We start from the raw sequence: 15,111 nt of genomic DNA on the forward strand, positions 1-15,111 counted from the left end.
GTTTGTATAAAGGACCGCGCGTGAGAGCCACTTCTCAGATACTGGAATGTTGATGTCACTGCTTATTTGGGGGGGGGGGGCAGTTTCCAAATGGTTTTAAAGATCACTCTCGGCAGACGTGATTGAGAGCACAGCACATCGCACTGTCGCGCTTTCATTTTTTAAGGTTGAGTTCTGATGGTAAAAGCTGGTATCAGGGGCCTCCCTGGTGACACAGTGGGTTAAGTCTCAGCACTATGAAGCTGTCCGCAGCCACTGCAGCACGAGTTCTATCCCCAGCCAGGGAGCTACCCACGTGATGCAGCAGACCTCTCCTGACTCCCCGCTGCTCCCCTCAGCGGTGCATTTCAGTCAGTCTGCCTGTTCTGCTCCCCGCTCTGTCTCTGGTGAATCCTCTCACCCCCCCACACCTCTGGCCTGCACCCCAGCACTTGTCTGCATCAATAAATAAATCTTTAAAAAAAAAAAAAAAAGCTGACATCAGCCTTTGTAGAAAATGACACATTTTGTGTCCTCCCCGCCACATGGACAGCCAGCGTCTCTGTCCATCTTCGTCCCCTTCTGTGCTCTCCCCCTTCCCACTCTCTCCTGTCCTGCCCGCCCGCCTCACCCCTCACCCTCTCCCCTGCTTTCTCTGCCTCTTACATCTGCAGTGATATATTCCAGAGAAAGAGGTTTCCTCCAGGACCAGTTGCAGTTTCTTTTCCTGGGCTTACAGTTAAGTGTCCAGAGCACACACATGAAGGGTGCTCGTGCATCCTGGTGCCAAGGTGGCGCGCACACGGGGCGCAATGCCCCAGCTGTGCCGGGCTGGAGACCTACCCTGATCACCCGGCTTCTCGGTCGGGGTACACGAGTCCCTCTCTGAGCGTCCCCTCTCTGGGCTGGAGGCTGGGTGCGGTGAGCCAGCAGCAGCTGGGTTTCATTTGCCTTGGGTTTGAGGCCAGCTGCGCGCTGGGCTTCCAGACCTCACGTGGGAGTTGCTTCCTGCTGGGCTCCGTGGGTGCCGGTGGAGCTGGGTCGCGGCCAGGAGGCGCTCTGAGGGCAGAGCGTGTGTGCGGCGGCTGCGTCACCGCCCTCCTGGGACAGGCCCTGGGGCGAGCCACAATGAAGGGGTGTGTAATGATAGGTGTCTCCAGGGCGGCTGCCTGACGACTGGGTGTCTCCTTGTGCTGCCCTTGGCAGGAAGTGTGTGTGGAGGCGCGGCGGCGCACTGCGGACCCCGGCGAGCAGAGACAGCACGCCCACGCGCTGCGGCCCCCGGAGGTGCACCCCACGCCGAGGTAGGTGCAGGGGCTCGGGGTGCCCGGGAGGGCGTCCTGGAGCGAGCTGTGTGGCAGGCAAAGGCTTGGTTCGCGTGGTTGGGCATCTGCTTTGGCCAGACCGAGCCTGCCTGTTTCCGGGGTGCGGCGTCCAGCGAGCCTGGGAGCTGGGGCCAGAGCCCACGCCCCTCACCACTGCCGCCGGGAGAAGCCACCCGAGGGTGGGGACGCCCTCGAACGCCACGGTGGCAGTTTTGGCTCTGAAATGGCTGCTGTGTTTCCCCTACAGTGAGGCTCTTTATGTTGAGAGAATGAGGAATCCAATCTGATGTGTTGAATGAGATGCTTTATGCGGGCCTGACAGAGGGGCGCCTGCACAGTGCGGGCACGGCCAGGGCGCCGGGTGCGCGGTCTCTAAGGCAGAGCTGCCTCGGAGGAGCGTCAGGCAGGACGAGGGCGAGCGTCCCCGATTGGCCTCCTCGAATGAGGTCACTTTGAGCTCTGAACTAGAAAGCAAGTGGGTTGGCTCCCCCGAGAAAGGAGGGAGGTCTGGGAGCAGCGAGGCTCTGCCGTGCTGCACGCTGATTCTACACTGGCTGCTCTGGTGGCTTCATTGCAAGGAGGAGGGACTGGGCGTGACGTCCCTAACATTGGCGGGGTGGGGTGGGAGCAGGGGGCCATCGCTGCCCAGCTGTGGCATTGCCTCATTTCCAAGGGCTGATGGAGGACGGGGAATGAGTTTGCTCTGCTGACCCGGTTAGGCTCTCGCTTCTCTGTCCTGAGCGTCTCCCGGGAGGGGTGCTACATCCACACGGGGCACTCAGCTCCAAATTCAAGGTGCCATCGCAGAAATAAGCGACTGAAGTGTCTGTTCCCCAAAGTCTCAGGTCAAGGGGCTTTTCTTTCATTTGGCTTCGGGCCGAGTGCCATGAGCCTTGTTCTGGAGAATCCAAGGTTTCTGTGGCTCTGAGGGACCGGGATTCTGTGTAGGATGCTGCTGCAACTGCTTAGCAGTCCGCACGGCGAGCACCGAGAACCCCCCCTGGGTGAAGAAGGGCGGGCTGCTGAATGAGACACCTACAGAATCCGGCAGTGTCTGAGCAGCACAGTCACAGCTTTCTCACTACGGATTCCAGGCTGGTCACGTGCCAGGGCAGCTGCCATCTGTGTGCAAAGCCGGCCTGCAGACCCCACTGCCGTTGGGGGCGACCGCGAGGCTTTGTGGAGGACACTCGGGGCGCCCGTGCACGTGGGTCTGGCTCCGCTGCTGCTGCGCGCGTGCATCAGCGTTTAATTTAAAGGGCAGCGGGTTCGTGCGGTGGGTGCAGCTGAGCGCCTCTGCCGGGAATAAAGGGTCGTTGTGAATCGCGGGCGCCTGGCAGACGCACTCTGACAGCGAGAGGGTCCAGGGGAGGGGCGGGGCCGGGTGCTGGCTGCGTTTGCCACGGTCGGGTCTCCCAGCAGCCCACAGAGCCGCGGCGAAGAAATTCATTCCAGAGGCTTTCTGCGCTTGAGCTGCAAACCCAGCAATTTTCAGAATTGTTTGTGTTTTTAAAGGATGGCGAGATTCCATGAAACTCGAGAGTAGGAAAGTTGAAAAGCCCTTTGCAGCCTTTGTGTGTGTGTGTGTGTGTGTGAAGGTTTATTTTCTGAAGTCTTGGCAGGAAACAGTGCGCGTTAATCTGAGAAGAAAGACAGTCTAGGCGAGGGGCGAAAGACAGTCTAGGCGAGGGGCTGTCCTCTTTCCCCTGGAGACAGAATCCCGAGCATCTGTAAATCTCTGCATTACGTGTGCCTGAGTGTAAAGATGCAAGCCCGCGTGTGTGTGGAATGACTGGTCACCAGTCCATGGTCATTAAAAGTGGGTTTTGTTGTATTTTCTTGGGAGGACAGAAGAGCATCACGTCCTTGGTACTGGCTAATGTGTAGCCAGTTGAGGGCATTTCTGTGAGCTGGAGGGTTCTGTGTTCTATATAAAGACAAGTGGGCAAAGGTCTGCCCCAGAGTCCCCGCAGCACCACAGGGAAGGAGAGCGACACGGTCTCGGACCCGAGGGTGACGGCTGAAGCTCACTGTGTGAACAGCATCTCAGAGGAGAGAGGGTGGGCGCGAGTTCTGCAGGGCTTGGGGAGGGCAGGTGCTGGCCGGGGAGCCTGCCCCAGCCCTGGCTCGCTCTGGCCCCTGACTGTGCTGACTGCAGCTGCCAGGAGTTTCGTGCCGAGTCTCGAGCTCAGTCGCTAGGATCCCCGGCGTCTCTCGCCCTCTGATTTGGGTGCCTGGACCTCGGCGGGCAAGGAGGGAGGGCGGGTGGCATCGACGACAGGCCTCTGTTCCAACATCACGGTGCCAACAGGGCAGTTTCTCCCGAGGCTCCCGCCCTGCGTCCTCACAGCAGTGTCCCTCCCTGTGCGTCTGGGTCCTGATCTCTGAGGAGGGCCCAGGGCTGTAGGCCAGGCCCACCCGGATGATGTCAGCTGGCCTCATCGCCTCCTTACAGGCCCACCTCCTAGAGAGCCCATCGGAGGCCAGGAATTAGGACTTCGTCCGTGGGAGCACATCCATGGGAGCACATCCGTGGGGGCACATCCAGGGCAGCACATCCGTGGGAGCACGTTCAGGGGAGCACATCTGTGGGAGCATGTTCAGGGGAGCACATCTGTGGGAGCACAGCCATGGGAGTGTGCTACTTTCCTTTCTGCTTTAATCTCTTCGTGTCTTCATTTCCGCGCTGACCAGAGAGTGCATATCACCATCATCTGGGTGGTGGGCGTGACGAGCCGAGTGTGCCTGGGTCTCCTGTGGGTGGTGATTACCTCGCTTCTGGGCCGGGAGGAAAGAGAGTGTTCAGGGTCGCTTGCAAACCCAGCTTTCCCTTGAGATGAGGGCCAAAGTATGGGGGGCCATGCCAGCAGAGCTCAGCGTCCTCTCAGTCAAAAGGCAAAGCCAGGGCCTCCCTGGTGGCGCAGGTGGTTCAGTGCCGTGCTGTGAAGCTGTCCGCAGCCTCTGCAGGGCGGGTTCGATCCCGGCCCGCCGGCGAGAATCCCACTTGGCGCAGCAGACCTCTCCTGTCTCCCCGTTGCTCCCCTCAGCAGTGGATTTCAGTCGATCCGCCTGTTCTGTTCCCCGCTCTGTCTCTGGTGAATCCTCTCACCCTCCCGTGCCTCTGGCCTGTACCCTGGTTCTTGTATAAATAAATAAATCTTAAAAAAAAAAAAAAGGCAAAGCCATGTTTTAGTGGCCAGGGATCTGTGGGGGCCAAACCCCGAAATCTGCTTTGGTGCCTGGGGCCACAGCTCATTTACAGCAGAGCCACATCTGCCACTGCATGAAAGTCACACTGACCGTGGAGTTTTGCTGTCATGTCACTGGGAGCTTTGTTTTGTGGCTCAGCACACAGGAGTGCACTCTGGTGCACCCCATGTGGCGTGGGCTCCTACTGGGCAAGTCCACGGAGACAGCACGTAGATTAGCGGTTGCCAGGAATCGAGAGGGGCCTGGCCATGCCTGTCAATGAGTACACGGTTTCTTTTGGGGTGATGAGAATGTTCTGGAATGACTGGTGGTAGCAACACGACTCTGCATATACCAAAAAGGACTGAATCGCTCACTCCCCAAGGGTGAGTTATCTGGTGTGCCTGCTTTCTCTCAATTTTGGAAAATCTCCATCAACATGGGTACCCACAAGGAAAATGTCCTTTTAGTGTAACATGTGCTTGTGGCTCACTCAAGTCTGAACAATGTGGCTGTGGCTCAGAGGGGCAGACCTTGTCGAGGCTGGCCGGTCAGGGCTTGGGGCGTTGCGAGCGTGGTGCTCGTGTTGGGGCAAGCGGGTCCGTCCTCTTGCTGGAGCGGGAAGCCGCCCAGGCAGGGGTGTGGTGGCACGCCAGTAACTTCCAGATGAGGCTGGCCGCCCTGGGTTTGCTCAGGGCACAGCGGACATGGTGCCAGACTGGAGGGCACCAGACCTTGTGGAGAGCCCCTTTCCCGAGTCTCCTGGGTAGGGGCTTCACTTTGGGACTTGGCACGACCTGCCCCAGTGGGGTGACTGGCCCCCTGGGCCTGAGAGCACAGGAGATCATGGGGTGCGGTGAACATGGCTCCTCGGTGGCCTTGGGACTCTAGGGACAGATGGGATGGGATGGGAAGAGCGTCCTCAGGCCACAGGATCCGTGCGCCTCTCACGGCGGGGGAAGGGCGTCCGGGCAGGGCCCCAGCGGCTGGGAGATGTGAGAGCCCGAGGGTGCGCATTTCCCGCTGTGCCCTTTTCCTTGTGAACTCGTTCAGATGTCCCGTGTCGAAGACAGGCACGTCTGCCCGCGATTTAGCACAAGTGTCCACGATGCAAAGCCTTAATGGCGTCGCCCCCGTACAGCTGTGGGCCGGGCGAGCCTCTGCGGTGCCCGCTCACTCTGCCCCACTCCAGGAAGCAGGGACGTAGGGAAACCCCTGTAGGCCTCAGTGTTGTGCGGGTCATCCAGGGTCTCCTTTATTTTTTACACTTTGAAAGGACAGGTTAGGAGAAGGAGAAAGAAGCAGAGAGACACCTGCATCGCCACAGGCGGCAGGAGCGCTGCCAATACCGTTTTGCAAAGGGAAAAGGTTTGTCAAGGGACTCCCTGCGTGGTGACGGCAGGCAGGACGCTGCCGTTCTGCAGAGCTGAGTCCCTGAGTGATGGGTTCCTGGACACAACCAGCGCCAGCACCTGGGTTCCAGCCTCCTTGGAGGACTGACTGACTGCAGGGCTGGGGCAGGGACTATACAAGAGGAGCCTGGAGCATCTCCCGCGGCCCCACAGCAGGGGAGTGCAAAGGCCAGAGAGCAAGTTGGACAACAATGAGGACTTGTCAGAAGCGCCCAGGAGCCGACTAAGAGGAGTACCCAGAACTAAAGCTGGAGCTTTGTAAGCACCAAAATGATGAAATACGGGGTTATTATAACCCAGTGTCTAGCCAATCAATTCCAAATCCGCCATGTAGGGCCTCCCCCGTCCAGAAGTCTCGTCCTGCAGGTCTGGGCTGCCTCTGGGGCCTCCTTCCCAAGAAGGCAGGATAGAAAGGTGGGCGAAGAGTGACACACTGTCCCCGTTCCACACGGATAGCGTGTTGACAGCGTGACGTGATGTGATGAGACGGGCCTTGTCTCCCCAGACAAAGCTGGCACGGTGCCGCTTGAGGGTGTTCTGCAGGGTGCGGATGGGCATGGGACGTGGGTAGACCTGCACCCGCAGGCAGACCGCCTGGCATGGGTGGCTCGCTGTCTTGGTGATGGGCTTGTGTTACTTGCTAAGAAGTACATGAAGAGTCGGGGGTAACGTGGGCTGTGGGGTGAAGGCGCAGTCAGATCCTTGTTCTCCCCCACGTGAGTGTATGTGTGCACCTGAGCCGGCTCGTGTTCCTGTCCCTGGCTCTGGGGACACGCACGGTCACCTCCTGCGGACTCATTCGGCGCCTGACTAATGTGCATCAGTGCATCAGTGCAGCGCTGAAGCTCAGGGCAGGTGGGTGTGGGGGCGAATGCAGAAGCCACTGCAGTTCAGACGGCAGTACCGTGAGGGGCTGCAGAGCGGCTTCCGCTGCTTGGTGAAGCGAGCGAGGCTCGGGAAGAATTGCTGTGAATTTAGAAGGGTTTGGTAACAAGCAGGTTGGGAAGAGAAAATCCGTGGGATGGAGAGAGCCAGGCTCTCCCTGTGGGAAGGGGCTGTGGGGACGGCGAGGGGGGCTGGGGGTTGGGGGTGAGGCAAGGCACGGAGGTCTTGGGGCAGAGGGGGTGGGGCGGGGTGCAGAGACTTAAATACGGAGCATTGTCAAGCGATGGATCGGCCGGTCAGGGTCAGCCTGAGACTCTTTTGTCTCCTTCGCCCAAGGCCTTGGTTGCTGTAAAGCTTCCGGAAACACTTGGCTAGCTGTCTGATGGGTGCATTCCTGATGCGTGTGTAATAAGCCCGCCAGAGAGATGTGAAATAGGCTGTTGGAATTCTTGAACTTCGTGGCTCCATCCGACTCTGCTGGGCGGTGGAGCTGCACAGCGCCTGCTTAGCCGGGCCAGCTGGTGCGCGTCGCCAGCTTGGGGTGCAAGGAAGCAGGTCGCCCCCTTGGGGTGCAAGGAGGCAGGTGGCCCCCTTGGGGTGCCAGGAGGCAGGTCGCCCCCTTGGGGTGCAAGGAGGCAGGTCGCCCCCTTGGGGTGCAAGGAGGCAGGGGGTCCCCTTGGGGTGTAAGGAGGCAGGTGGCCCCCTTGGGGTGCAAAGAGGCAGGTGGCCCCCTTGGGGTGCCAGGAGGCAGGTCGCCCCCTTGGGGTGCCAGGAGGCAGACGGGGCCCTGGCAGGTAAGCCGCAGAGACTCGGGGCGTGTGACTTAAGTGCAGGGAGCCCGCGGTGCTGGGTCGGGCCGCCAGCCTGGGGGGCTCGCTCTGCCCCTCCCCGCAGGCCAGGCCAGCGCCAGCCGTGTGAGCGGCCTCGGGCCGCTGGGGCGGAGCTGGGCCGGGGGCGGGCAGGGCCCGGGGCCGGCGCCCCCCGCGGGGCCGTCTGCGGCTGGGCTCGGGTCGGGGCTGCCCTTTGTTCCGCTGCGGTGCGAGCAGGTCGTCCGCGAGCAGGTCGTCCGCGGGCGCGGCGGGCGCGCAGCCCCGCTCCCTGTTTATTGTTCGCCGGGAGATGAGAGCCGCGCGCTCGGGTGCGGGGCCGGCCGGGGCCGCGTGCGTGCGCGCCGGGTGCGGGCGCGCGCCCCTCGGTGCGGCTGTGCGGAGCGCGCTGCGCCCGGACGCGGCGGGCGCGGGGGCCGGAGGGCTCGTGCTCGGGGCGAGCCGGGCGCGGGGGAGCCGCCTGCCCGGCCGAGGCGCCCGGCCTGGAGCGCGCGGTCCGCAGAGCTGCTGGCCGCGGGGAGGGGCGCCAGGCGGCTGGGGTGGGGGGCGCGGGCCGCACGGAGACGGGGTGCTCGCCTCGCCCTTGCTCGCCGGCGGGGAGGGAGCAGCGCTGCGGTCTGGAAAGGAAATGGTGAGTGAGCGACGCGCAGATGAAGAAGGGGAGCCAGGGGGGCGTGTGGCCGGGAAGGATGCCCGCCGGGCAAGCTCGCGCGGCTGCGGGTGGCCTCGGAGGCGCGGCGAGGTGCGGAGGCCTCTCAATGGGGGAGCGGAACGCGTGGGGGGGGGGGGCTGCGCGTCTCGGCGCGGCGCGCACGGCTGGGGGCGCGCGGGCTCCAGGCTCTGCCGCAGGTGCAGGTGCCCTTCCTGGGCTTCCCGCCGCAGCAGCGCGGCAGATCGTCCTCGGTGCCCGGCAGATCGTCCGCAGGGCCCGGCAGATCGTCCTCGGTGCCCGGTCCTGTTGCAAAGGAGGGCAATGCCTTTGCGTTGCTGAAGGGTGTGCGCGCGCGCAGGCCGGTTCACCGGGAAGCCGCAGCGTCTGGTGTTTGCACACACGTGTGCGCACACGGGCACGCACTCTGTGTCTGCATTTGCCTTCCCACGTGGTGCTTGCGTGCTCCGTGTCCCTGCTGTTCATGAAAGGTGTCGGAAGGACAGGGAGTTTGGAGAAAGGTTTTCAGGAACCCACGCGGTGACAGGTGTAATGAAATATCCCTCTGCCTTTCGCCGGGCCTGAGTGAATAAAAAATACGGTTTTAACTTGTAAAGTCACTGACGATCTGGCGCAGGTGGATGACTCGCTGGCATGTTTCCTTTCTGTGCCAAACAAAATCTTTGAGGACGGTGTCGGTGAGTATTTTTTATGATTGTGTTACAGAAAAGTATTCCACGGATGTCATGAGGGGCATCTTTATATATTTTTTCATGCATAGTGGAAAAAAGATTTTACACTTTGTCTCTCTCTGTGTGTCTGTCTGTCTCTGTGTGTCAGACACACCCCTGCCAGCGTGGTATCGTAGATGCGGGAACAAAAGGCGCACAGGTGCTTGCTAAAAAGAGGACTGGAAAGCCCCACACGTGTGGTGGGAACGTGTAGGTGACGTGAGGCTTCCGTCGCTTGTCTGGAGAGACCCCTGTGAACATACACACACCAACTGCTGCTGCTTCCCCAGTGTCTGTCTTTGGGTTTTGGAGCTCGGGAAGCATCATATTTCATGTGGCTTTTGCCCTGCATTGGCTCGTACCTGTGATTCCCGTCCCCCGGTGTGCGTTGACCAGTGAACCAGGTTCAGGAGCAGGCTGATGCCAGATGCCTGCACAAGTCTCTCCTCTTCCTCCCTGCCGCACACCACGTGCAGAGCAGGCGGGGAGAGGCACAGCAGTGTGGGCTCCTGGGCAGTGGGGAGCAACGACTGTTTCTCCAGCTCAGAGGACGGGGCTCCCCACCTGCGTGGAGGTGACTTTCAGGTGGCCCAGCCTTTCTCAGCCGCTGCTTCCACAAAACTAGCAGTTTGGATTAAATGACTTCCAAGGGCCTTCTCGGCTGCAATAGTTTCCAGTTCCCAGGGAGAAAAGCCAGGGACTTGAATTCCCCTGACACCCACCCTCCCCCCGCCACGGGCCGTGGTGTCTGACTCTGGCCATCAGTCTCCCCAGGAACGAAGACACACCTCTGAGCCAGCCGGACGGCTGCGCTGGCTTTGCGATCTGGTTACAAATAAAATGAGCTCATCAGCAGGTGCGGCTTCCTGCCTGAAGGCCTGTTGCGGTGCGGTGACGCCCCCCCCCCCCCCCCCCCCCGCACTGAAATCCACTGGGTGCTGTGGTAGAGCCTCGTCGGGCCAGCCGCTGGCGGGTGAAGCTCTCGGGTATAACTAGCACGAATTTGCTCTCGAATGGTCATGTTAAAGGTCTATCCCAGGGCCCTTAAACATGCTTGGAGACCATCTAAGGTGGATAAAGGAGAAATTCTAGGGCGATTTTAACATCTGTATCCTCACATGTGTAGACATACATCTGCCTGTGCACTGTGGACCTTCATATGGTGATGCGGTAGAATTTCAGGTGCAGCTGAATTTCTAAAGCCTGTTGGGCAATAATCATTTCCAAATGTGGTTCCGCTGGGTAATCATCATTAGTCTGGAAGGTGTGGGAATCTTGGAGTTACGGGTCACATGCAATTGTGCTGTAAAGAACAGCAGAAGCAAATTATTTTCATTGGCAGAGATGGCAGACTGCTCTGACTATATTCAATTTTGCCACAGGGTTGTACAAAAAAGAAAATGGCTCAATATTTCATAAGCTTGATGTGTTTTTTTTAAAGATTTATTTATTTTATTTATACAAGCACTGGGTACAGTCAGAAGCGCGGGAGGGTGAGAGAATTCACCAGAGCCAGAGCGGGAGCAGAGCAGGCAGAATGACAAAGTACACTGCTGAGGGGAGCCCCGGGCGAGACAGGAGAGGTCTGCGTGCCATGTGGGACCCTCGCCCGGTGCCCGGGGATTGAACCGGCACAGCAGAGGCTGCGGGCAGCTTCGCAACCCAGCGCTCAACCTCTGTGCCACCGGGGAGGCCCAGCTTGATGTGTTTTTGAGGGTCAGGAGATATACTAACCTTGGGTCACAGCTCCCTAGGCTGTGGTATACAGTTCTCAATAACATTCTGCTGGTTTTTTTAAAAAAGAGTTTTATTTATGCATGCAAGAACTGGGGTGTGGGCCAGAGGTGCAGGGGGTGAGAGGATTCAGCAGAGACAGAGTGGGGAGCAGAACAGGCAGATCTGCTGAAATCCACTGCTGAGGGGAGCAGCAGGAAGAAGGAGAGGTCTGCTGCACCGTATGGGTCAGCTCCCTGGCCCGGGATCGAACTCGTGCCGCAGTGGCTGCCGATAGCTTGATAGCACTGAGACGATTTTAATCACTGCACCTCCAGGGAGGCTCCACGTTAGACATTTTCAAAAGCCTGTGAGGTGACAGGCCAAGAGAGGTATTTCTTTTTTTCACCTCCATTGCCTTGGCGAGTAGCTGGTATCTGTACACATGGAGGGCCCAGGAAGGGAGTAGAGCCTTCTCGTGCACCCTCCAGCCATCGGTGTTTCTAGTTTTGTTCATTAACATTCACTTTCTTCTTCAGGCTGGGCCCTTTCTTTCTCCAGCATTGTCTACATGGCTAATCAATCCTGAAGTGGGTCGTGTGCTTTGTGAAGGTCGCGGCTGGTGCGGGGCTCTGTCTGCCCACGCGTGTGCTCACTCCTTGCGGCTGGGGTGCTGAGCGCTGGGCCTGGCGGTTGTGGGCACGTAGCAGCGCAGGGGTGGGGATTCCTGGACGGGCTGGCCCTCCCCCTGAGGTACTCCCCTGCGCTTGCCAAGAAGGTACAGCTGCTGGGAAGAGAGAACCCAGGGCTTCGGAGAAGGGCTGTCGCGATCACAGGGAGAAAGCGGGGCTCAGACCAGGGACGTCGACCCCTTCCTTGGGTTCTCGGGCCGCTCTCCCGGGCCCCCGGCCTCGGTGTCTTTGTGAGGAGCTGGACATCACAGGCTTCCTTGGGGTGTTTCTGCTGTGTGAGTGGAGGTCAGGAATCGTTGTCTCCACTGAAGACCCTAGAAGCACCCCAATTTCCAATGACCCCAACTCACCCTCCTGCCTTGTTTGCCCTGGTTGCCTGGAAACCTGGCCTCACTTTGGAGGCAAGACGGAGGCAACCGCGCACTCTAGGAGCTGCTGCTCCGGACGCTTCCCCGCGGGCACCTGCCTGCGTTTGCGTCAGAATTCCTCGTGACGCCGTCGTGTTCCCTTCGGTGCGCCTGTTGGCCGCCTTCCCCGGGCAGGCCGCCGCCAACACTTGACCCCTCCGTCAGTACATTGACATAAAGAGCTGGAAGCATTTAACAACAGCTGTAAACACGGTCGCAAGAGGAAAGGGCCCCAGAAGCAGTTAATATTTTATATGGTCTTCCCGTTATGGGGAATGAAGTGGCTTCAAATTGCCCTTCAGGAGCACGTCACCGTCATTGAACCTGTGGGTGCATCTCTTGTAGCGGCTGGAAGTGCCATGTTGAGTCGCGAGGGGGATGAGGGGGTGGCTGGGGGGGCGCAGGAGGTGGGCCGTCCGCCTCCTTCAGGGCCCTGTTGCGGCCTTTCCGCCCCAGCGCTGGCCAGGGCCGGCGTCGCTCCCTCCCACGCTGCACCTGCTGCTGGGTGGGGAGAACTGTGTGCGCAGCGGGCAGGTCTTCGGCGCCCGTCGGACAGTGCTCTTGTGGCTGACGGTCCGTGTTCACTTGGGAGACGCCCCGCGCGCGAGGCTGTCAGGCAAGAGGGGACGTCCCCCCAAACTTAGCCTCTTTTCCCTCGCGATAAAGTCGGCTTTGCCGAAGGACCGCAGACTGGGCGCTCGTTAATTTTCACGGCGCGGGAGGCTAGAAGCCCAAGACCGAGGCGCCGCCACTCGGGCTCTGGCGAGGGCCTCTTCCGGTGTGCACGCGCCTGGCTTCTTGCTGTGTCCTCACCCGGACAGCAGACGGCGGGCGAGCAGCTGTCTGGTCTCTTCTGAGGGTAGAGCCCTCAGGGCCAATCACCTCTCGAGGGTGGGGCGTCCGGGCACCACCTGGAGGTCAGGACGCTATGTGGGAACCTTGGGGGCCCAGACACCTAGTCCGTGGGTTTAAATGGTCCAGGGTGGGCAGATGCTCAAGAAAATGGCCCCTTGGGCCCTCTGCACTGCACCCACCCGCCGCTCGCTGCACCCGGCACCCCTGTGCCCCTGCACCCTCCAGCAGGCAGCAGGAGATGTTTTGGGGAAACTCTAGATGAGCGGGTTGTGGGGGGAAATTACTGGGCAGAGCAATGCCTCAGTGTCGGGGGAGCCTCCCTAGTCTGGAGACCGCTGCCTGGGGCTTCCTCCCTGGGCCGCCAGGGCAGCGCCAGGCCTCAAGGCTCCTCAGGGCGGGGCAGCGATTCTTCCTGGGGGCAGCGTGGGGGCGGCAAATGAAAACCCTCTGTCATCTGACCCTGGGGGGCCCCAGGTGCCCAAGCGTGCTGACGGGCCAGTGAGGAGCGGGGGATGACTAGGCTTCCCCCCCAAGATGGCCCCCGGGCCACGGTGCCGGCAGCTGGAGAGAACGTTTGGGGAGGGCTCGCCTTCCCACTTTGCTTGTCGCGCCTCTCGCGTGGGTGACTTTGCCCCGAGGTCAAGTGTTTCTCCCCCCAGACACCACCCCTTAGACCAGGCAGCACTGTCAGCGCATGTCCCTGGCCTCGCAGGACCGTCACGTGTCTGCAGGCGACCCCACTACTCGCCATGGCCTTCTCTTCCGGCTCAGCAGACGTGGCCTGTGGGCCAAATGCCAGCCCCGGGGCCGGCGAGCCTCCCTGGGTGGGCCCAGGCCTGGCACCGGGGGGAACTCAGTCTCACCATTTTTCTCAGAAGATGATAATCTCGTGTGGAGGGAGCCCAGCCAAGGGTCAAAGCTTCAGGAGTACGTTTTACCATCCAAAGCCGATGGGCAGGGAACGGTGGGCAGGAATTGGGGACAGGAGGCGAGGTAAAGCGAGATCCCAGCGCGGGCCTGGCATCCGGAATGAGATGCCCATCAGCCGGTGAGCCACGCCTCGCCCTTCCCTGCCTGGCCGGGCATGGCTTTCTAACCAGTGAGTTTGAGGACGGCCCAGAGTTTAACATTTGACACCCCCCCCCACTTCCCGTCAGAGTATGTCCGAGGGGACGGAGATGGGTGGGGTGGAAGGAGCACATGGGTTGTCACCCGTGGCCGTGGTTAAGGGGCGCGGAGACCAGCACTCATGCTGGTGAAGTGTTTCTGTCCATTGATAGAAGGATGGGTCCCTGGACGGCTTGATGGCCAATCTGGGGCTCCCCTGCCTTCCCCCCACCTCATCTGCTTTTACGGGTGGCATGTTCCAGAAGAGCCTCCGCCTGCACTTAGCCTGGGACATGTGTGCCCTCCTGCCCTGGGAGCCCCAGGGGCCCGGAAGGTCTGTGGAGACACAGGGGGTGTGCAGACTTGCGCTCGGAGGCGTGTGGGTCTCTGGGTCCCCCTGGCGCCTGGCTCCCAACCTAGGGTACCTTGTGGCCTGGTGTTCTCTGGCTTCACACACTCTGGCCGGCGACTTGTGACTCACCCGCCAGGCCTCTGGGCAGGTAAGCCGTCTGATTTCTGAGAAATAATTGCACACTGCACACGGCCGCTGCTGCTCACACCCGCGCTGCCGGGGGCGGGCTTTCTGAATCCTGTCACTGCAGAGCCCCACCTGGGGCACCGTCCTGTTCAGAGCCGCCCCTCTGCTGTGGCTTCTCCCTCCCCCTCCCAAGCCCTCACCTTAGGTGGAAACCAGCAGGCCAGGAGAAGAAAAGTTGGGTTTTTCCCAGCAGCCACCCCCCAAAGAGTATCCTCAGCCCCCACACAGAATCACACCCGACCACGTGCCTCTGCACCCCGAGCCGAGAGCCGTGGCAGCTGTGGGCCCGTGTGCTGACATCAGCTGTTCCCGGCCCGCTCCAGAGCTCTCTGCCTGCCTCTCCCTGGCCGGCCGCCCCCCACCCCAGTACAGCTCCCCGATGGGTGAGGGGGTGCGTCTCAGGGAGGCACTGTTGCTCCCCGTGTCACCTAGCCGGGACACAGCGCAGTGAGTGGAAGTGACCACCTAGTGAGGGCCCTGGTCAGCTGTGGCTGGTGCCTCCGGGGACCCCAGAATCACGATGCGAATGGGCTTGGAGCCGTCCAGAAGATGGCGCTGTTTCCCCTCTTGCCCGCAGAAGCGGAATGTGAACCCTTTTCACACAGCCGCAGGCAGGCCGTCATTTCGGAGCAGGCGCAGGAGTGGTTGGTGACACTGGAATGTTCATGCACAAGGTTACTGGCTGACAGTCTCGTCCGCCCACATCTTCGCCCTTCCTTCGCCTTCCTGCACAGGGAGCGAAAGCAGCGAGTGCATTTGCGTGTTGTCTAGAGTGTTGCAGGGTGGAGCCCTCTTGGGAGGT

General features: G+C 60.7%; 1 protein-coding gene across 1 annotated transcript in view; it reads left to right on the forward strand.

Moving 5' to 3' along the window:
* SHROOM2 (shroom family member 2) overlaps positions 1-15,111 on the forward strand; it is a gene marked incomplete at both ends in the record, with an annotated part of 76,815 nt that overhangs the window by 51,452 nt on the left and 10,252 nt on the right. The window contains one exon of the mRNA XM_084258179.1: positions 1,186-1,283. Coding sequence (XP_084114305.1) covers positions 1,186-1,283 — 98 coding nt within the window. The remainder of the gene's footprint in view (positions 1-1,185; positions 1,284-15,111) is intronic.

The sequence above is a fragment of the Talpa europaea genome (assembly GCF_964194135.1).
Source record: "Talpa europaea genome assembly, chromosome: X".
NCBI lineage: Eukaryota > Metazoa > Chordata > Mammalia > Eulipotyphla > Talpidae > Talpa > Talpa europaea.